Below are 22,534 nucleotides of genomic sequence, written 5' to 3'. Positions count from 1 at the left end.
TATGAAGGAAATTTTCACTGAGGAAGACAATAAATCACCAGTAAAATTATTTGTTAGTTGAATGAGCTGAATAAACACTTGGCTTCGGGGCAAAGATTCGTCTGCCATCTTTCAAGTATTCCCATATTTTTCCTTTCCATTTTCACAAAAAGCAGGCCTGGGCCTCTAAGAGTCATTTGGGTATGTGGATGTCACCGAGACAGAGAGGAAAACAGATGAACACCTGACCACAGATGTTCTGAGTGTTGAGTAAAATAATTTTTGTCAAGTTTTAATAAAAATAACGACAATACTTACGGATATTTATTGAGCGTGTTTTGTGTATCTATGCCATTTTGTTTGAGGCTAACAACAACCCTACATCCCTTTACCCATTTAACTCAAAAAGTTAGAAAGCAGCAAACCCAAAATTGGAACCAGTTTCTGATTCCAGATATGAACTCTCAGCCATCAGGTGTCTCATAAATTTACTCAAAGGAAACTACACTTCCTCTAACAAGTCCTCATGTATTATTTAAGCTTTGAAAAGAAATAGCCCAAGTTAACGGTCGAAACCCTGATCCACAATTTTTGCTTTAAACTTCTGTAGTCCTCTTTGTCCCCGTTTAGGTGATGAATAAAGCAGATTTTTCCAGTGCCTCCTCTCAGAAAACCAGGCTTGATCAAAGCATGAAAAATATGCAAAGAATCGGCTGAGATGGGAATCACAGAAAAAATATGCTATCCTTGGAGTTTCTTGGGGGGTGGTGGTGAAGACAATAAAAGTAATAGGATTTATTAGTTTCGATTTAAAAGCATGGAATGTGTCAGCAATGATAACTAACTGTTGCTATTTTTATAATAAATGTCTCCTTCAGAGTCATAAGCAGACATTAAACAATGGAAGTTTCCATGTAGGAATTAGAGTCCTGTCTTGATGTCCCTGTTGAACTCATCCAAAAAGTTACGAAGAAACGTGACCACTTTGAACGCATTCGTGCAAATAGTACTGAGAGATTTCAAGCTGGGACAAATACCTCAGCTTTGGACTTGCTCTCACACCTACAAGTCAGCTGCTTGTAGCGAATCCCCTAAATATCTCAGCTGGAAGATTTGTTTAACACATTGACTGCCACACTAGACAAAAATATATTTTTTTCCTTTAGGGCTACAGTGTTTAATTAAGAAAATAGAATAAAAACTTGGAAAACAAAACGATCTTTTCTAATTTAATAAAAAATTTGTTATTTTTTTATTGTTTTCTGAGCATGAATTATAAGCAACTTGAAAAGTAGTTCTCGCAGCTCCCAAGGTAAAGAGATGTGTGAGTTATATATGCTTCACGAGGTCCCACGCTCAAAACTAGCATGAGTTAAATACAACTCACATGACAGTTCATGTGTTATAGGTACTTAAACAGAGCCTGGAGCTCCCAACCTCGAAAACAGATTTGAGCCAGGTAATCCAATATTCATGTTGGAACTGCCAATCATTTATGTGGCTCTTGTATCACTAAGGTTCAGATTTCTTATAGATATATTGATTAGACATTGTATTATGTTGAATGCTACAAACTAGTGTGGAGAGAATTGCTTATGATTTAGTATTTCAGACTAGTAGCTCAAGTCTGTATTTCTTCTGGGCATTTCCTATTTGGCTCCGTAGGAAGCCAGGTTCCCAAGGGGTTTCACTGGGACTTTTCGAGGGGAACCAAGACAGGGATCAAGGGACCCTGGGAAGCAGAAGACAGCCACAGAGGCCCCTGGGACAGTTTTGTTTATGGTTTCACATGCTGCACTGAGATGAGCTATCCCTCCCACCTGCCGCAAATGTGTGGAGTGCAAAGGTGGCAGAAAAAAACCAAACAAACCCTCCTCAGGTGGTACATCAGGAACTAGTTGTGTGGTCAGTCTGTTGTCCTTTGTCACCGAACACCTGGTGACTTTGAGACAGAGCAATCTCCAGACATTTAAAAAAGCAGAGACTTAGGGCCGGGAGTGGTGGCTCATGCTTGTAATCCTAGCACTCTGGGAGGCCGAGGCGGGCGGATTGCTCAAGGTCAGGAGTTCGAAACCAGCCTGAGTGAGACCCTGTCTCTACCAAAAACAGAAAGAAATTAATTGACCAACTAAAAATACATATACAAAAAAATTAGTCGGGCATGGTGGTGCATGCCTGTAGTCCCAGCTACTTGCGAGGCTGAGGCAGCAGGATTGCTTGAGCCCAGGAGATTGAGGTTGCTGTGAGCTAGGCTGATGCCACGGCACTCACTCTAGCCTGGGCAACAAAGTGAGACTCTGTCAAAAAAAAAAAAAAAAAAAAAAGCAGAGACTTCAAAATCTTGATTGTGTCAATAAGAAAAAGATTTACACTTTAATAGAAAAATGGGTGGGCTGTCGCTGAGCATGTCATTCACACGTGTATACCTATGCACACACTAATTAACCACTTTGGTATGAGTGTCAACTACAGTCGAGAGCCACAGATGAACGCACATGGCCCAGCTCCGACTTTAGCATTAATAACAAAACTTGACTTTTCTAATTTTTCATTTATCAAAATAAATTTGTGAACATTTAAGAATAACGTAATGAAAACATGTGTGTATATGTTACCTCTTCTGATTTACAAGTAAAGGTGCCTGTAAAGTAAAACAAGCTTTCAGTGCTTTCAAGCTTTCCTCATCACACAAGAGCAAAACAGATCCATTGTCAATGCACAGCACAAACTTTCGTGCGGACTGTGAGTGCCGGCTGTGGGCAAGGTTTCGTGGCCGGTGAGAACCGTACCGAAGTGGTTAAAAAGATACTTGTCTTCACTATTGATTAAATAAATGAAAATTTTAAAAATAAAATGGATGCTACTTTTTAAATGTAGCAACGAGACCAGCATTTTACTAAATGTTAATATCTAACGCTGGGAAAAGTAGGGGGAAATCAGCACTCTTATATATTGATGAGAGAGTATATATCGACATATAACTTTTTTGGAGGGTGATTCAACAGTATGTTCATATTCTTGAATCACTCACCTTCTAGGACATTTTCTTGATATCATTTTCAGAGATGTATACAAAATACTCAAGGTGGCTCACTAGTTCTCATTTTTGTAATGGTAAAAAAACTGAGAAATTTAAAATCCAAAAGGAGCAGAATGCTTAAACAACCAATGGTGAATCCATACTTTGAATCATACGTAGTCCTTAAAAATAATATTTTAGAAGAATATTAAATCATGTGACAAAATATATTATAAAACATTATACACAAATATAATATATACTATTAATAGGATCATAGGGCATTTTTTTCTTCGCATTTTTCTTTGTAGTTTTCTGACTTTGCCCAACTCAGAAAAATGATCATGAAGTGCTTCTGTAGTTTTTAAATATATATATATATATATAAATATGTATGTATATTAAGATACATATGAATCTTTACTGGTAATCCACTCTCTTTCTGATGTCACTGATTTAATTATACCACGAGTCCTATAGGAGCTGGACACTTGGCACATGTACTTCTCTTCTAGAATGTTCACATTTACCACAATGCAACAGATAAGGCATTGTGATAAAAGTCCTGGTTAACACTGTTAAAAGTGTGCCATTCTTCCTTTTTTTTTTTTAGGTGAGGTAGCTTCAAAGCAAAGTGAGCAAACTCAATGATGCAGGAGTCCAAACATATATTATCCCATAGCTGGGTGGGTCCTTAAAATGATGTCACATTTGTCACAGTGCCACCTCAACTTGACCATCCACAATGTCCTAATAGTGTCCTAAGTGGTCTTAGATATTTCCAGTGTGAGTTCCCTGGGGGTAAGTCCTGTTCGGAAACCCTTTGGTGAATGGGACTGTTTGTTAACTCCAATAGACAATTATGAAGGGCAATTAAAAATTTAAATTATGTTAATAGGCCAGAGAAAAATGACTGTTTGCAGAAATCAGTGGCAATTACCAGACATAATGGTTCTCAATTAGGCTGGAGGGGATTTTCAGTCATTCATAATTCACTATCTTAAATGTATCATAAAAAAGTAATTGTCACTTGTTAATAAAACTTAAAAACAACGCAGCTATCTTGTATAGAAAGTAACTCTTTCTTCCCTCTCCCTCAACAGTTTTAAAAAAGGTGTATTCTTCATTTAAAAATGTAGTGTAGGCTGGTTCAAAACACAACCAAACAATGTGGATGTGTATAAAAACAACACAGCCCTTTCTAGCCCTCTACTTGTAGTTCCCAGGGGTAACCATTGTTTTACCAATTCAGTGAGTGTTCTTCCTCCCAACCACCTCCCTGTCTCTATTAAAAAGGGGAGGGGAGTTGGGGAGATTGTCCAAGGAATATGTTGTATTGATATTTTTAGTCAATTAAAGGTGAAAACATAAAAACATTATCTTGCTTCTTTGGCCATGTTTATCTTTCCAAGGTTTTTTGATTTTTTGCAATTTTTATATTCATACACAGCTTTCATTACCCCTAGGAATTCCGTCAGCCTTCGTGCACATCCTCACAATTCTATTCTCAGGCAATGCAGTTTGCTGCATAAATTGCACTGCATGTGTGATGTGATTTGAGGACTCTGTCCAGTTGGTTCTAAGCTTTATTTCTGGTGTCCCAGGGAGAACCACACACACACAAAGACTAAAAGAAGCAAGAGGGAAGGAGAAGGGGGTAGGGGAAGGATAGAGGGCAACTCCTAAATAAGTACAGGATTAAATGTATGGGTTTATCTCCCGCTGAGAACTCACCAGATAATGCCTCTTTTGTCTTCTGGTATGGATCACACTAAAAGAATGACAGCTGCAGTCTCAGTTTTCCTGCCCAATCAGAAAACCTTTGCTGCAACTTCAAGTCCCAAATTGCAGCTCTGCACTCAACACAAAGACTGAAGCAAAGACCAAAGAATTTTCCTTGTCCCTGTGCAATGCTAGTCTCACTCTGGTGAGTCACAGTTAGGCCACACTTTCAGAAACTTCTTTAAGAGGATGTTCTAGGCTACTCTGAGCCAGGCACTTTTATAGATATGACCTTATTTAATTTAATTTTCACCATTACCCTGCGATGTGGATGTTTTTATACCCCCCCCCCACTTTTTTATACCCCACCACAGTTGAGGGTACTGAATGCTCAGAGGGGGTCAACTACTATGCCCAGGGTGACACTAAGTGGCAGTGCTGGGATTTGAACCCAGATATTTCTTTATCCGAAGTCTATAATACCTTTCTCTCCAACCCACTGTCTTTTGGTTGAAATTATACAGACATAGCTGTGAGATGTCACAGTTTATGACAGTTGAATTTATGACTGTCCTATTTTTCTTTCTTTCCCAAAAATGACGCTATTCATAACACTGACCAATAAACAACCTCAGAGGCATTTAAGCTCATGAAATCGCTACAAATACACAACTGATCTCAATTTTGAACATTTTTCAAAAGTACTTGTAAGCAGTGAAGACTGCCTAAGCTTGCTTTGAAATAGTCATCATGAAAGAAAGAAAGAAAGAAAGCATCTACTGTCTGTACCTCATTGGACTGTGTCTTAAAACGTCTCAGTGGATGCAGAAAAATCCCCATAAAGAGCATTTAGGACATTCATTATGTAATAAGATCTACACATGGCTGGCTTCTTCCTGTCATTCACATCTCAGTTCAAAGTTTGCCTCCTGAGATATGTTACCCCTTCTAGCCTCTCTAAAACAGAGATGCAAAGCACTGGTTCCTCTCTGTCACATCCCTCAATTTCATCTTTTTCAAATGCTACTCACATTCTGATATTTTTAATTGCTTTACCTCTTTATGTTTGGTTCACCTACTGGAATGTCAGCTCCATGAAAGCAAGGTCCTTGTCTGATATGTTTACTACCGTATCCCCATATCTAACCCAGGGCCTGATGTCTAGAGGTATTTGTTGAATGAATGAATGAATGAATGAATGAATGGATGGATGTTTGTAAAATCAAGCCCCTGTTTTCATTAACAGTTCAGGCATGGGCCTTTCATTTACAAGAGTTTATAGGAAAGGAGAACAATTAGGTCACAAGCAGAATATCACCTGGAGTTGGTGGCTGTCATGGAAACAGAATATCTGAGATAAGTGACAAGGACTTGGAAAGGAGGAGGAAACAGCAAACCTTCTTTACTCTGCCCCCATTTGAGGCTAATTTGAGATGGGAGCATCTCAAAGTGGCAAAAAGGAAGTGTCAACATTTTTTCACTTGGCAATAGACTGGCTGGCCGATAGACTGGCTGGCCGACAAGGATGAGGCATTTTCGGTGGAATGTGGCCCTATTATCTGGAGTGGCATGCTTTCCTCTTCATTAGAGACGTTTCACACTGCCAGCTCTAGGCTGCTGGTTAGGCAAAGACTGCAATAAGGTTGGCCATCCAATGAGCATGAGGAGATGAGCTTCGCAGGAACCATGTGACTTTCTTCACTAGAATTTGCTATAGGATGGGATTTGACTGCAAACATTCCACTCTTCTGGACTGATCTATGTTACCCCCCCAACCCTGTTTTTTGCTCTAGAAGATTGAGGACGTTTTCACCATCAAAGAACACACTTCCGGCTGAGTCTTAAGTCTCTTTGACCATTTGATTCTATCACTTGTCTAAATCTTTTTTTCCTTGTACAAATGATTTGTACCTGATTCATAAAGTAAAAGGGATTGATTCTACTACTATTTTAAAAAGTTTTAATGATGTTTGTGGACTAATTTTAATAAGGTAAAATGTTTGTTTTCATTATAAATTAAATAATGCTTAATAAAAATTTCAAATAATAAAGAAATCTATAAAATAAAGAGAAAAAACATCCTGTTTCCCCTACCCAACCCTCTTATTCCGTTTACCTTTCCTTTTGCTAGTAAACTTTCTCTCTAGATATAGCCACTCTGCACGATTTGGTATGTGTCCAGTGATGTGCTGAGAAACGCTTAGCAACTGCTTCTCCAGAAGAGAAAAAGCCCTGATTTGTAGCATTTGCTGATGTCTATGGAGTAAATACTCTCACAATCTACAATCTAAAGTTAAGAAGATGAGGGAATTGAGAAAGCATATTGCATAATAAGCCTTTACCAGCCAGTGCAAACTGGCTCTAGCACACCACAGTGCGGATCCTCCCGAATTATCTATATTTCTGCCTCTTTTTCTTACTCCCTCCCTCCCTTACTTTCCTTCCTTCTTTCTTTTTCTCCTTCCTTTCTTCCTTGCTTCCTTCTTTCCTTCCTTCCTTCCTTCCCTCCTTCCTTCCCTTCTTCCTTCCTTCCTTCCTTCCTTCCTTCCCTCCTTCCTTCCCTTCTTCCTTCCTTCCTTCCTTCCTTCCTTCCTTCCTTCCTTCCTTCCTTCCTTCCTTCCTTCCCTCCCTCCCTCCCTCCCTCCCTCCCTCCCTCCTTCCTTCCTTCCTTCCTTCCCTCCCACCTTCCTTCCTTCCTTCCTTCCTTCCTTCCTTCCTTCCTTCCTTCCTCCCTCCCTCCCTCCCTCCCTCCCTCCTTCCTTCCTTCCTTCCTTCCCTTCTTCCTTCCTTCCCTCCCTCCCTCCCTCCCTCCCTCCCTCCCTCCCTCCCTCCCTCCCTCCCTCCCTCCCCCCTCCCTCCCTCCCTCCCTCCCTCCCTCCCTCCTTCCTTCCTTCCTTCCTTCCTTCCTTCCTTCCTTCCTTCCCTTCTTCCTTCCTTCCCTCCCTCCCTCCCTCTCTCCCTCCCTCCCTCCCTCCCTCCCTCCCTCCTTCCTTCCTTCCTTCCTTCCTTCCTTCCTTCCTTCCTTCCTTCCTTCCTTCCCTCCCTCCCTCCTTCCTTCCTTCCTTCCTTCCCTCCCACCTTCCTTCCTTCCTTCCTTCCTTCCTTCCTTCCTTCCTTCCTTCCTTCCTTCCTTCCCTCCCTCCTTCCTCCCTCCCTTCCTCCCTCCCTTACATCCATTCATCCACCCACACTGGCATGTATACCCTTACATATACAGACAACTGAATTAACATCTTACATAAACATCGTGCTTTTGTTCTGCAACTCTCCTCTTTTTCACATAAAATATTACAGCTCTGTATTTTGAAAACCTCTTTATGCTCATTGCAACTGGGAACATCCTGTGCTAGCTCAACAGCAGAGCTGGGAACCTTTCACTTGGCCCGCACAGCCAAGCCTGTGGTCCTGCGAGCGTGTGTGTGCGCGCACCCTCGCTACAGTCTATCTATTGTGAGAGGGAGAAATTCATCACTGGGCAGCAGGTTGTGCTCAGAATGCTTTATTGTCCTGACCTCATTAAAAGCATGTAATCCGCACAGTGCTGTAAATCTATGCCTCTAAATACTTTCCTCTTTAATTTTTTAATACTGCACACATGAAGGGAAAGGTTAAAGCCAATTAAAAGAGATACAAATACCATTATTACTGCCCCGACAAACAGTTAGTTATTGGATTTGGTCGTTTCAGTTTAGAAAGCCATTATTTTTGTTCCTGAATGAATTAGTAATCAAGCTGTTTATTGACTTGTCTCATCTCAGAGATGCTAAATATTTCTTTTGGTCCATTCTCCCTCTCAATTGGCATCATTCCTACACACATAAAAATTACAGACAACTTAAGGTCTAAGTGCAAAGAATAACTGCACAGCTGCATGTGGGAATCCACATATGGACAGGACTGTCATTTTCACTGCGGTGCAGGAGGAAGAGAGCCACTCACTCAATTCATTCCTATGCAGCAAATAGTTGTCATTGTTGTTGTTGTTTTCCCCTCCCATTAAGGCTATTAGACGGTACCGACAGATGCTTAAAAGCATTTAGAGCTGAAAGAACTGTTGGGAAAATTGCTGTAAAAGGACTAACAAGCGATGATCTTTCTGTCCGCAAGGTTCTTATTTCCTGCGCAAAATGGACCACAAGAATAAAGGAAAAGAGAAAGAGTCATTAAGCAGGAACTTGGTATTGTTTTCTGACATGAGTTCATACTTTCCGTTGCATTTGGTCAGAAATGTGAATGTTTATGAAAAGGCCGCAGTAATGTAAAGTACAGCAATTAACGGTTTTGCAATGGATTTAGGCTTGCTTGGCAACCCCTTCTTTCCAGACTTGCTCTTCTTCGCTCCACTAGGACGAGAACACGGGTCCTGTAAGCCCCAAGAGGATCCCTGGATATGTAGGAGTGGATCTTCTGTTTGGCTACTTTGTTTATTTAATTCATTGTCCACCCATTGATCTAGAGTGTTTTGTGAGATATGATGAATCGTGAGGGACAATGCTGACCACAGTGTTGGCTTCCAACTAAACTCATCATCACAGATCCACATTTACAAAAATTTCTACAACTCGTAATTCGTATGAGTAGCAGATCAGTTTTCTTAGTACTCTGTCATTTCATCATGTCATCAGAGATCATAGTTAGGTATGAAGAAGAAGAAGAAGGGGGAGGGGAGGGAGAAGGGAAAAGGATAGGAGGGGGAGGAGGTGAGAGAGAAGAAGAGGAGGAGGAGGAAAAAAAAGAAAGCCTGCAGAAAAACACAAATCTACACTTGGTAAAAAGAGATCAGACTCCCGAATATTTATAAGCAAATTCACAACATAAAGCAAGAACAGAGGGTGAAATTAACTATTTTAAAATTAAGGGGATAAAAAGCTAGGAACAACATGAACATTTTCTGTATTATCTTTCTCCTGGGAAACTAGAACAGCGGTCCCCAGAGTGAACCAGTGGCATCACCACCCTCTGAGAACTTGTTAGAAATGCAAATTTCAGGACACATTCTGGACAAACTGAGTCAGAAACTGGGCTTAAGACCCACCAATGTGTGTAATTAATAAGCCCTCTAGAGGATTCTGATGTCCACTCAAGTCTGAGAACCCTTATTCTAAGGAATGCAGTTTTCTTAACTGCTTTTCTGAGTCTACCCTTGCAGCCAGTCCTAAACTTTTGAACTTGAGCCGACCACTCTCTTTTTGTCTGCCTACTGCACCCACCGCCTGCCTCCTGCACCATACCCCAAAGTACATGATACAGATTCGTTTCTGCATCCTGCTCTTCTGCTAGACTGTACGCTCCTTGAAGCCAGTAATGATTCCCTTCATTATTCTCAGTTCGCAGTCAGGGCCCTAGAACCAAGAAGGTACTTAGGATATTAATTACAAGATAAATAATAAAGTCTAATGAATAACAAAGGAAACATTTAGAGATATTCAACCCTGATAAAGTTATCCATTTTAACTTGATAAATAAGTCCTATCCCTAAGTAAAAATGACTTCCTTTAAAAAAGAAAGAAGAAGAAGAAAAAAGTGATCGAAAGAACATTCTTAAACAACTTTTAATAGGTTCTGTTTATTCTCTCAAGGAATAAAAGAAATAATTAAACACACTAGTATCCTTTTATAAAATGTGTTAACAAATCAGTTAATTCTGGATATTCCTAAAATGGTTTCCCATTCCGATAGGATCTATTGGTCCATTTGATGATAGACATTCTTAAATTGAAAGTATTCTGAATATGGGCTCAGTAAACCGCAAGGACTGCCAGCACCAGCCCGGTGGGTTAGGGATGTGAAGCCACTTGCATAGAATGTTTTCCAGTCCCCCAATACGTAGGAGAATAGAGGGCAATTCTTGGACAGAAGACGTATCCTGAGACCATCCCAACTGCCTCTCTGCAAATTGTTGAAAGTCCTGGAATATGGAGTCATTAGCCCTGTGTGGCCTTCACTGCCACCCTGAAGGTGTTCTGTTTAGCTTCTCTTTGCCACCTTGGGATTCATTATGGCATCACATGCAAGCCAGTGAAGGTCTATTCTATGTCTGCCTTTGTGAGGTTTTAGCACAGATCACCTGGATTCTAATACAGGCTCCAATACTTTCAGGTTTATTTAGCTTTTTTGAGTGAGACTCAGTTTTCTCATCTGCAAAAGGGGAACAATTGCTATATTGAAAATATATCTAATTATTATGGATGTATCAGGTGTCTGACAAATAATAAGAGCTTAATAAATATTAGCTATTATAATTAACTAATATTACCTTGTGCTATATGATACCATGGCTTCTTAAACTGAAATTTATGGGCCTCTAGAGATCTGCAAAATGGACAAAAAGGTGTAACCAGGCTCCCTGAAACAATTTGCAAATTGTTTCATGTTTGCACACATTCTTTTTCTCTGGGCATAGAGCCCCAAACTTTAATGAGATGCTCAATGTGGTTCACGTCTCTTACATGGTAAAAGAGTTACAGGCTGGGGATTTTAGTAGCCTGAATGTATCCTCCACAAGCTGAAAAACCAGGAAAATGAGGAAGTCTCTCTAAGGCTGGTGCCTCACTTTTGCCTCACTGTAGGTAGGACGTGTAGCTCTGGGACCTCCATTTTTTAATTCCACACTATGAGTGTTTGTTTCTTTTTCTTCTTCTACCTCCTAACAGGAAATAGCATTTCGAATGCATTCCACCACGAGGAGAGGCAGTTAATTTTCACCTCGAACACCCCCAAGATTTAAGAAAATAAGAGCGCTTCAATCCACTGCTCCCAACCTGCCAAGCACAACATTCTCAGTAGCAGCAAGAGTTGGTCTGAAAAAAACTCCTCTGTGTTTCTGATGGGATTCTGCAGATGCTATCGGCACCGGCGACTGTACAAGCAAGGCAGATGGACAGAAACAACTTTGACCTCAAGCCAGAGCACTAGGTTTTGCTCTTGCACCTGTCCTAATCTTTTTTTTTTTTTTTTGAGACAGAGTCTCGCTTTGTTGCCCAGGCTAGAGTGAGTGCCGTGGCATCAGCCTAGCTCACAGCAACCTCAAACTCCTGGGCTCAAGCAATCCTCCTGCCTCAGCCTCCTGAGTAGCTGGGACTACAGGCATGCGCCACCTGCCCGGCTAATTTTTTCTACATATATTAGTTGACCAATTAATTTCTTTCTACTTTTAGTAGAGACGGGGTCTCGCTCTTGCTCAGGCTGGTTTCGAACTCCCGACCTAGAGCAATCCGCCTGCCTCGGCTTCCCAGAGTACTAGGATTACAGGCGTGAAGGAGGATCACTTTTGCTAATAAAATTATATTAATATTTTCTCCATCAGGTCATTCAAAAAATATATATGATTTTTTTTGGCCTATGTATGTAAATAGATGAAAGATATCATTTATTCTGGCTACAGACAGCAAATGGTGAAATGGTGAATGAGTTCAAAAACTTATTAAACAAATATGTATTTGGTATTTATTGTGCATCAGTTACTTTAATGGAGCTGGGGGTGTAGCACAGAGGGTCAAACAAAAACACTGGCTGCTTTCACGGGCGTGGTCACAGTGCAAAAGAAAGGCAATGACAACCAAAAATACATGTACAAACAATCGTTTTAAATTGTGCTAATAGGTGCTGCAGAGGATAAGCTGGACGTGATGGGGAGAAATTGTAGTGGAGGGGGAGTGTAGGTAACTGGTGGGGAAGAGCAATTGAGCTGAGATCTGAGGGATGGTGGCATGCAGCTGATCCCCCAAAGAGGCAGCAGAACTTTGCAGTGAATAGCAGGACTTCAAATCAGCAGGGCCCAGGGCAAGCCCCTTCCCTGCTCTCTGACTCCTTTCCCACATCCATAAAATAGGGATGAGAGTGGGATCCAATCTACCAGGCTGTCGGGAGGCGAGGATTAAATTAGCTAATTATTAACATTTGTTTAGGACAAGGCCTGGCAAAGTGCTATCAAAGTGGTTGCAGAATAAATGCCATTCGGTTGCAAAAATATGTGCCAAGGCCCTGGGGTGGGAAAGAGCTGGGTGTGTTTGTTTGAGAAACTGCAAGGAGGGTGTGGCCCTGTGGTGGAGCCCCAGTGGCAAGTTGGTAAAGTGGCAGGTGTCACGGTGCAGTGGCTCTGCCAGGCACAGCGGGGACAGGGGAATCCCATGCTAAGTTCAATGGGAAGAAGGTGGAGGATTTGGGGATATCTGAAGTTCCCTGCCCAGACCTTGGGAAATTATACCCACATGTTACTTTTTGTCTAGTTCTTTCATTCAACGGTTTCATGAAATAACTCAACTCCTTAAAAGGAACAGTTTCTTTAGGTATGAAGTTTTAAGTAAAGAACCCTTGTTTCATTCATGCTCATTAAACTGTTCCCCCCCTCACCTAGATCCTTGCAATAATAAATATAATTATATCCATCTTTAATGACTTTGGTTCCTTGAGCTGCAGGTGCTGGAATACTGTATTTATTAACATATTTTAAGCCCTTTAAAAAGACTGCATTAATTCCTATGATAATTTAGTACCCATAATACATTCTCTGTTCTGAATAGATGTTAATCACCATAGAATGACTGATTTGCCCGTGTAGGAGCGAAGCCATGCTCTAACTAGTAGCTAGTAACTTTTTAATTCAATATTGTTACTGAAACAGTGGATTAAAATTTAGTTACAATAATTGTTCCTTGTCCACCACTGGCCCCACTCTCTGAGGCCTGAAACTGAGAGGTAAGAATTGGGTTTGGTTCCACTGAAGACGAGAGCATCTATTCCGAGTGATTGTTTTTGGAAAAAAGTTCTGCTAATGCGAGTTATTGTGAACCGGCTCGGGTTTGTTGGCAGTCTGGTTAAAAGAGCAGTGGGGAGGGGAGGTCACTACAGAGAAACAAATGCTAAACTGAAAGGCTGGTTAGGGGAAGGCTACAGGCCACGCAGCCCCAATGATCTTGAGGATGGAGGGTGGATCCAAAGTCAATTTCTACACGGTGAGATGAGGTGTGATCTGGCCTATGCCAGAATTCCAGCATCCTATCAATTTAAACTGAAATTATTTTGGAAATAGAGGGAAAATCCCATCATAAAATTTGTATCAAAATACAATACTGGCATTGAGTATAGACAAAGGAAATTAACAACTGCTTGTGCCAGGTTGTAAGATGAGCACCTTCACACGCATGGTCTCACTTAACCACATAACAAGCCTATCGGGGGGTACCGTGACTGTCCCTCATTTACCTGAAGATCACAGAACTCAAGTCACTTGCTCGGACTCACACAGCTAGTCAGCAGCAGAGCGCCAGAGTTGGTGCTCGCGTGACCTTTGGCCACACTGGCTCTTTCATCGATCCCTCGATCAATCGATCAATCAATCAATCATCCGTGTGGGAAGGACATCAAAAAGCATAATGAAATACATAATAAAGTATTATGTGTCAGAAAACTGTTACTTAAACAAAAGTGTAACAACTTTTCCCTTCCAGGCTTGAAGGCTGGTGGTGGGAAACGGTACTATTCGTATCTGTGGGGAAATAAATTTCTATACGGTAGCCTTCCTCTTGCAGAGTCTGTTGAGGCGACTGTCGAGGAAGGGGACAGCCGGGTGTCCTGGCAAGGACACTGACTTTGGGGGCGGGGGTGGGGAGTGCCTAGCTGCTCTGCACGCATCGATGGGATGGACTTGCATTTCTGGCCAATCAGAAGAGAGAGGGACGCAGCAGGGACCTTGGCAGGGAGCTGGGGTCCCAAGTGCGCAGCACTGGCCCAGGGAGCGTTTACGAACAGAGGTGCCAACTATTCCACTTAAGGTTCATTTTATTGCTGGCATATAACGAACTCTTCCTTTTCTCCACACTTTCAGTAAAGTCTGCTCCACACTAGGTCTCGGGTGGGTGATTTTGCTGTCCGTGGGTTTGTGTTTGCTGCTTTGTTTGTTTGTTTTTTGCACATGCTAGGGGAAAAGGGCCGAGTTCTGCACCTGGATCAGCGTGGGGTGCAGAGGAAGGAGCAGGCACAGGACGTGCCTGGCCATGCTGCCAGCAGGTAGGCGATGACGAGGGCTGCAGGAAGGAGCAAGCACTGAGAAGCAACCGTGAGCCCCAGCGCAGGAGCCTGGAGAATGCATGGAAAGCGTGGCATGTTCGTGGAATTGTGGTTTGAGCTGATAGCTTGGCCACAGTTTTTTTTTTAATCATCATTAACATTATTCCCATAGAGTCAGGAAGTCTAACCCTCCACTGTTCAGATGGATAAATCAGGACACTGAGAGCTCAGTCATTCCACCAAATGCTAAATGCCCAGCACTCGGACCCAACACCAGCAGGGCAGCCAGGCCCAATCCCAGCTTTCCCATGGCTGGCCAGGCACCTAACTCCCAAGGGAGAAATTTGGGAGGGCAGAGCCAATGGGATAACGGGTCACATCCTTCTGACCATTTACCCCAGAGATGCTGTAGACAGACCACCCTGCCTGGAGCCAGAGGAGGGTCAGATGGTAGCAGATGAATCTAGGTCTAGGAGATGGAGATTAAAAGGTGATGGCTCCTTCATCATCCTCAGCTCCCTTCTGCCATTCCAAGTAAACACTGAGTGGGTCTGCACTCTCAAAATCCACGCGTGGAACCCACTAGGGTCCTCTCACAGCAGTGGGGGCAACCCTGCCATCGCCATATGGCAAAAAGTTGAATGGCTGGTGAAAAAATTCAAAAATAAAAAACCCCAAGAAACCCTCCACCCCCCATGCACCCCTAATCACACGCTGCATGGACTATGCAACAAGTATTTTGTAGCTGAGATGGGCTGCATTTTGCGTGTCTTTATCTGCAGAGTCAGCAATTTGCACCTGCATTTCTGATTCCACCTCCAGAAGCTTCGACTATGTGAAGGAATCCGAACACACTCACCATGACATAAATTCATGCCAATATAAATCCAGATAGAAACAGGAACATTTTCTGTTATATTTTCAGATTATAATCTGAACATTATATTTTCTCCCTTCCCAACCAGATTTCCTAATCTGGACGCTGGAGAATTTGTCTTTACACACACTATTTCTGCGTTTGGAAAAGCTTGACTCTAAAATCAGTCCGGATCTGAAGCAAGTTAGTGGTAGGATGAGCTCCCTCCCCAGGCGCCTGCTGCCTATTTGCAGAGGTGGCCAAGTAGAAGTCCCCAGGCTCCATCTGGGACATTCACGGGTGGTTAGTTTGTCTCACAGAGGGGTAGCCAGCACTTCCGTGTGTGTGTTGTTTTCACATAAACCCCCCCGTACTGCTGTTTTCTGATACGCTCAGCCCTTGCTTTGCTTAGGCTATGAGCTGTCTGGCTGCTTTAGACTTCTTGAGAATGTGGTAGGTAAGACAGGACTCACACTTGACGGTATGGAGAGTCATTCATCATGACACTCTGCTTATCTTTCTAGCACAATCGTATGCCTTCCTCGTGTCCTGGGTGCCGACCTTACTAAGCCCAGTACCTGAAGTTCGCTGATCTGCTAAGCGTCTGCCACGCTCCGGGCATGGAAGGTCCTGTCCTGTGTCTTCCAGGAGAACCTTCCAGGCTACTGCTCTTGATGAACTGCTTCTATGAAGCGTTTCCTGACCTCCTCTCTGAGGACTGTCTGCTCTCTCCTCAGTAGCCATATGGTTCCTGTGGCCACGCAAGGCTTTCCTGTCTTAGCCCTCGTGGTACTGATGACAATGCTTCGCTGCATTTTTGTTCACAGGTCTCCTCATTACACTAGGGGCTCCTTGCTGGGCAGGAAGGCACATGTCACAGGGTCTATCAGAGTGTCAGGCACATAGATGGGGTTCAAAAGAGGCCTTCTGAAGTGAACAGACTTCCTTGACAACCTCTGTCACTTCTGTGCCACCTGGGGTCAGGATGGTGGCCAATGAGGGGTCACAAAGGGTGCAAATGATGCTCAAGGGCAGTGGGGCGTGGCTCTGGTGTCCAGAGTCAGCACACAGGGGGTGAGCTTTGCTGGATCCTGCTCAGCTGAGTTGGGGACAGCAGGGGAGGTGTCGCAAGCCTGTCCCAGTGAAGCTGGATGGCACCTGGCTGGAGCTTAGCCCTCCGACCCACAGGATGTGGAATGAGTTTAATGTCCCCAAGAATAGCCAGTGAGTGGGAGCCTGCCATCCATCCACCATGGCCAGAGTGGCTTTCCCATTGTCCCTGTACCCCATCTACAGAAATAAGGCCCTCTTGGAATCCAGGCCACTCTTTTGCATTTTTCCCCCCCAGAATGCAACATACAGGAGAATCAGAAAATCATTCTAAATAAAGTATCTGCAGCTACTTAGGATAGGGTTAAAAAAATTTTTTTAAAGGTTAAAAAAGCTACTTGCTCTTCAGGTCAGTAACTGTCACAATGATTTTTCTCTTGCCATATGCTCCTCGGAATTGCACGAACATGACATCTCTCTCTGAAGCATCTGGTCTCAGCCACTTCAAGGTACACAAGGAAGCCGCACGTTTGGGCTGAGTATATAACATCACGAAGAGGTATTTGCACTCCTGTCATCGCAAAATCCTGCACTTGCATAAAATAAATTTCTGTTGTGTTTTACACGGCATTCCAGAAATGGTGCAGGAGAGCAGGCAGAATCTGGTGGCCCTTTGTATGCTTGTACATTGCGTGTATGTGTGTGTGTAATACATGTACAAACACATATGTGCACACATACATGCATGTTTTATGAATTAGTAATTGCCTTCATTGCTCAAACATAAATTTTTGTTTTTCATCGAAAGGAGCTAACCATTCTAAGCATCACGTGAAAATAGAGCCCCACCAATCTGCAAAATATGGACAGAGAGGTAGGGCTTATCTCTATTTCAGCACTTTGAAATACAAAAAGGGAAATTTTCTGTTACAAGCCAAAGGCAAAGTAGCACTATCAACCTCCAGCCACATTTTCCAGACTAAGAAAAAAATCTGGCAAGCGAGGCAGTACAAAGGGCTGCCTCTTTCACGTCGTAATAATCTTTATCAAACTGATACATTTCCTTAATTTTTTCCAAAGATCTCACCCAACCCCCTTAAATAGTTCATTAAAAGATCCAAACGGGTTTCATGAAAAGTTTACCACCTAAAAAATGGTTCCAAGGTCCATCCTTTTCTTGTCCTGAAGATCCTTGTTCTTATTTTGTCAGAAGCACAAAAAGTAGAAGTGCAATTGCATTTGTGCTGATGCTAAATGTTAATAGATTTGCCTAAATGCCTACTAATAGTCCCCCTAAAATTAGCTAAACTAGTAGTGCATGCCTAATGTGTTGTTGTTTTTGTTGTTTTACTTGCTTTTTTTGCTTCTCCTTTTATCACAGGGGGCGGAAAAAGGACCCCTAGAGAAAACCTAGGTCTTGGATGTGAAACATTTCCAGTGTCATATGTGAATTTTGTAGAAAGAACATATATTCTGAAACTATCTCACAGTTCTGACATTCTGTCAGGAAGGTGACAAATCCTAGTGCTCTAATGTTTCATTAAATTAAACATGAAATGTTTAATGTTTTGTTAAATTAAACATGAAGCTGTGACTTTGCACCCGAGAACTGCAGCCTTCTAACAATTCCTCACATTCCTTCAGGTCACTTCTTAGGTTATGAAAACTAAGTTTTGTTTATTAGAAGTATTGCATCTCTCCCTGCAGTTAAAAGGTACTTTCTTCTCATGTACTTACAAATAAGAACCAATGAGCAACCTAGTTTGGGGATGCTTAAAACATTTTTCAACTCAGTCCTACAGAGAACAGCTTGCAGAAAACCCCCCTACCTAATACTCTAAGCATTTTTTTTTCCTTTCAAATAATCACAATTTTGACTGAGAGGCTTCCAAAGAGCAGAGGTGTTATGTTTTTAAGCGAATCTCAAGCCCATTTTACAGATGTTTACATCTGTTTACAACATTTCGAAAATGTTGACGGCTTACTGGGAAACCGTCCAAACAGATCCCTTGGACCAGCAGTCCCCAACCTTTTTAGCATCAGGGACTGGTTTCCTGGAAGACAATTGTCCATGGGAGAGGGGTGAGTGATGCCAGAGATAGATGGGGGCCAGCTATATAGAAGCTTCCTTGCTCACCCACCACTTGCCTTCTACTGGGCAACCTCTTGGTTCCTAAGTTTCATGGAAGACATTTTTTTTTCACAGATTGGGGGCGGGAGAGGTGGTGGAGCTCTGTGGCCCAGTCCCTAACAGGTCACTCGGACTAGTACCGGTCCGCGGCCCAGAAGTCGGGGACCCCAGCCTTAGACTAAAGATTAAATCTCACCTGCTGCCATAAACAGAAAACCCTTCTGTGTCCTTAACCCATGAAGACAGAACTTGGCAGGGAAGACAAAACAAGACAAAACCACAGCTCTGATTTGGGGAGGTATCTGCACAAGCAGAGAGGAAGACTCTGGATGCTTGAGACTGTGGAATAAAAAGTTTTAGTGGAACCATTTAAAGCAGCAGGTAAACAAAGCACGGGCACTGTCGGGAGAGAAGGAAATGAAACACATAAAAACGTGCTCCTTTTTCAACAGTGCAATGAGATCGTTACCAGGGACTTGTAGAGTTCTTACTAATACATCCATGAGCTCACATGACAAACAAAATTTCCAAAGAACTATTTCGTAAAAGACATTTGAAGGATATTAAATACTTTTTAGATGGAGAGAAAAAAAAAAAACAAAACAGAACAACAAATCTGTAGCAAATTAAAAGGGAAAAACTGACTCCTATTCCACGATGAAAGTATCACATCATTTTTACATTTTTCATGTGAATTTAAGTGGGTTGTAGCTGGTTTCCAAATGAGTTCCCATAATCATCAAACCAGCACAGCAGACAGAGCTACCCTCCAGGAGGGCAGGTCACACAAAACCTTCCCTTCCAACCACACTTGTCATCTGTGGTTTTGCTATGTTGACACACCAGCTTCTCTCTTGCTGGCCAAAACCTATAAAACAGCCCGGATTTGGTAATGGATCCTAGCTCGGCAAGAATCCACTCCCAGCTAGTTACCCAAACCGGTAGGAAAGTAATTGACACTTACCATTCTGAAGCTTCATGTCTGTGAGGCAAACTAAATAAATTAAACGGATCCTGCTTTAATCTTCTTTTCTAGACCCCAAATGCCTTAATCAAAAGGAAAACAAAACAAAACAAAACAAATGTTCCCTGAGGTCCTTTTCTAAACCACCAGAGTATAAGCAAAGGAATCGCTGTCTCTTTTACAGAATGCCCAGAGTCTATCCCTTGACGTCAACAACAACAGAGAATTATTTCTCACATCCCTCTCTCTTCCATTCCCCCACTCCCCACCTTTTCCTTCACTCCTATCTTTCGGGGCCAAGACGAGGCTTAAGTTACAATGTAAATCAAAATCTGGAAGATGCTTCAATTGGATATTTGGCTTGGCAGACCTCCTGTACAAATCCCACATGAAGACACATTTGTTTCCTTCCTGCAAATGAACTGTGGCGTTTGTGGTCCCTCTCCCGCTCCCCAAAGCACACTTCGCCTTTAAATGAGCTTAAGCTGCAGGACTTCATTTGGGGTTAGCTGTCCCGAAAAGCTCATTTGGCTCTTCCCATTAAGGCAAGAGGCTCTAAAAGGCTAGCAAGATGCTTTTAACTATGTTTGAGGTGCCAGTCATATCTTGTTAGCAACAGCTGCACACTTACCCGGCTTCCGGGGCCTTGACAGAGCTGTCCTGTTCTTTGCGGGATTAGGAACGCAAAATGAAATGAACCAATCGTTAGCTGGAACCATCCAGACGGCACCAGATTGTCCTTCTCCAAAGACCAAGGGAGGCAGGCTCCTCTGAAATTCCTCCTCCGTTGGCTTCTCCCCGGCACGCACAGCCCGCCAAGGCCCTGGCTGCAGTTTCAGAAGTACTACTCAATAAAAGGATTTTAAAGGCAGTGCCGGGAGCCGGGAGCTTCAGATCCCAGTTTGGCTTTTTCTCCATCAGCATTCCTCAGCAAGCCTGCACAGAGCGAGTACGCTACATTATTTATGTCATCTCTAGGCTCTGGAAAACACAGACTGGCATCCTGATTACTAAGAACCCTCATGGATACAATTAAACTGTTCCCACCTATATTTCTCCCCCCTCTCTTCCCCGATTCGACCTCTTTCAGAGGAAACAAAAACACTTCGAGGCATGTCCCAACTCCTCTATGGGAAGCCAAGAGAGCGTCAGAATATGGCCACATTGCACGTGAAACCAGGGAAAAGGGCTCTCCCTGGACCGGCAGGGGCCACTGCAGGAAGGAAGGTTCACATGACTGTTTGGGAAATGCCCTTCGAGTGCCCCACCCCGGGCTGGGGACACTGACATGAAGTAGCAATGTTGAGGCACTCCGAAAACCATTTTGCTGAATTCATGGAAGATTGATTTAGAATGGGCTGTTAAGGGAAGTAAGGGATATTTGGCGACTTGGCTAACCTTCCGAGCTGGATGAAGAACAATTACGCTCACCCAACAAAATGCTCCTTGGTGCCCCATCGAAGTCACAGCACTAGATGGGAAGACCACAGATTTAGCCAAGTAGAGCGATGATTCTGTCCTCAAGCCTTCTCTTCAGCAAAACGAACAATTCTCCAAGTTTCATTCCACCATTTCCCTTCTCGTTAAGCTCGACAGCACATTCTACGCCGGGCATGTTAGCCACAGGCAGAACAAACTGTACACTGGCACAGCGAAGGCAGGATGATGACAGGGACTTCCTCCTTTGGAGGAGTAGTTAGAAGGCCATGAAGTTCCCCTGGTGTCTAGCCAGAGAGTCCCCGCTTGGCAGGCAGAGGTGACTTCACTTTGCGAAAGCCCCAGGCTCCGCTTAGTGAAGCAACCTTTGGCAGGACCTCACAGTTAAGTCAGTTCATCTAAGCAAGAAGTCAGCTTGGGGAGAGTCAATTGTCTCATCCAAGAACACAAGGAGGCAAGAGCAACCTGCTTCTTTCAAAGGCTTCCCTAGAATGTGCATTCCTGTGTTTTGCCAGTTTTTTCTTTTTTTAAAAGCGACTGTCACTTCCAATGACTTAGTCCAACCCAACTCAGATATCTTGGGAGGAAAATTGCTGTCTGAGATGGAAGCAACGGATACAGAGCACAGTGCAGGTCTGTGGGGCAAAGCCTGGGGGTGGGGAACCCCACTGTCTGATGCCCACATTGGCAAAGCATGAGAATGTGGGCCAATGCTAGAAGAAGCAGCGTCTTCCTCAATAATAGACACAGGGAGGTCTAGCATAATAGAACACATATACCCATACACACACTCACACCCCACAGTGATAAAGCCAGGTACCCAAGGATCAGATGAATGGAAAAGCAAAGGATACAAATTGCCCTGTGGGATGATTTTAAGTTGGCACATTGGCTCCTGAGATCCAGAACACTGGACCCTTAAGGAGGCCCTGGCCACATGTGGACACAACTGTGCTCCCAGCTTGAAGTGTTTCCTCTCATCTTTTCCACTAATGAATCCAACCCATCTTGTCATGTTTCTTGAATAGGACTTAGAAGCAACTAACTGGAGTGAGATGAGAACAGAGACTATTCCTCGGGTGGAAGATTATTCAAGACTATTATTTATTCTTCCAATAACTAAGTCACAATCAGCTTCAAAGCTGACCTCAGGCTGAAAGTCTTGACAAGGATCCTTTGAGTACCCCCTTGTGGCCTTGGACAAATTGTTCGTCTTCCTTGAGCCTCACTTTTCTCAACTGGAAACTACGGGAAATGAGATCATATTATTTTGAGGATTCAGGGAGAAATGTAAAGTACTTCTCTGGGTCCTGGCATCTCGTGAGCGTATAATAACCCTTGGCTGTCATGAATTTTCAAAATGTCATC

The 22,534-nt window shown here is 42.9% G+C and overlaps 1 protein-coding gene across 12 annotated transcripts in view; it reads right to left on the bottom strand.

Moving 5' to 3' along the window:
* TENM2 (teneurin transmembrane protein 2) overlaps positions 1 to 22,534 on the bottom strand; it is a 1,195,335-nt gene that overhangs the window by 385,783 nt on the left and 787,018 nt on the right. The window contains exon 2 of one of the 12 annotated variants that reach the window (XM_075996273.1): positions 20,361 to 20,665. The exons of 10 other annotated variants lie outside the window; for them this stretch is intronic. In XM_075996273.1, the coding sequence (XP_075852388.1) occupies positions 20,361 to 20,448 (88 nt within the window). In that variant the 5' untranslated portion in view covers positions 20,449 to 20,665. Of the gene's footprint in view, positions 1 to 19,729; positions 20,336 to 20,360; positions 20,666 to 22,534 lie in introns of those variants that run through there. One more of the 12 variants, XM_075996275.1, reaches the window with a different exon arrangement.

This window comes from Microcebus murinus, chromosome 21 (assembly GCF_040939455.1).
Source record: "Microcebus murinus isolate Inina chromosome 21, M.murinus_Inina_mat1.0, whole genome shotgun sequence".
Classification (NCBI taxonomy): Eukaryota; Metazoa; Chordata; class Mammalia; order Primates; family Cheirogaleidae; genus Microcebus; species Microcebus murinus.
The sequence above is the reverse complement of the archived record's forward strand: the minus strand, read 5'-3'. Positions and strand labels throughout refer to the sequence as shown.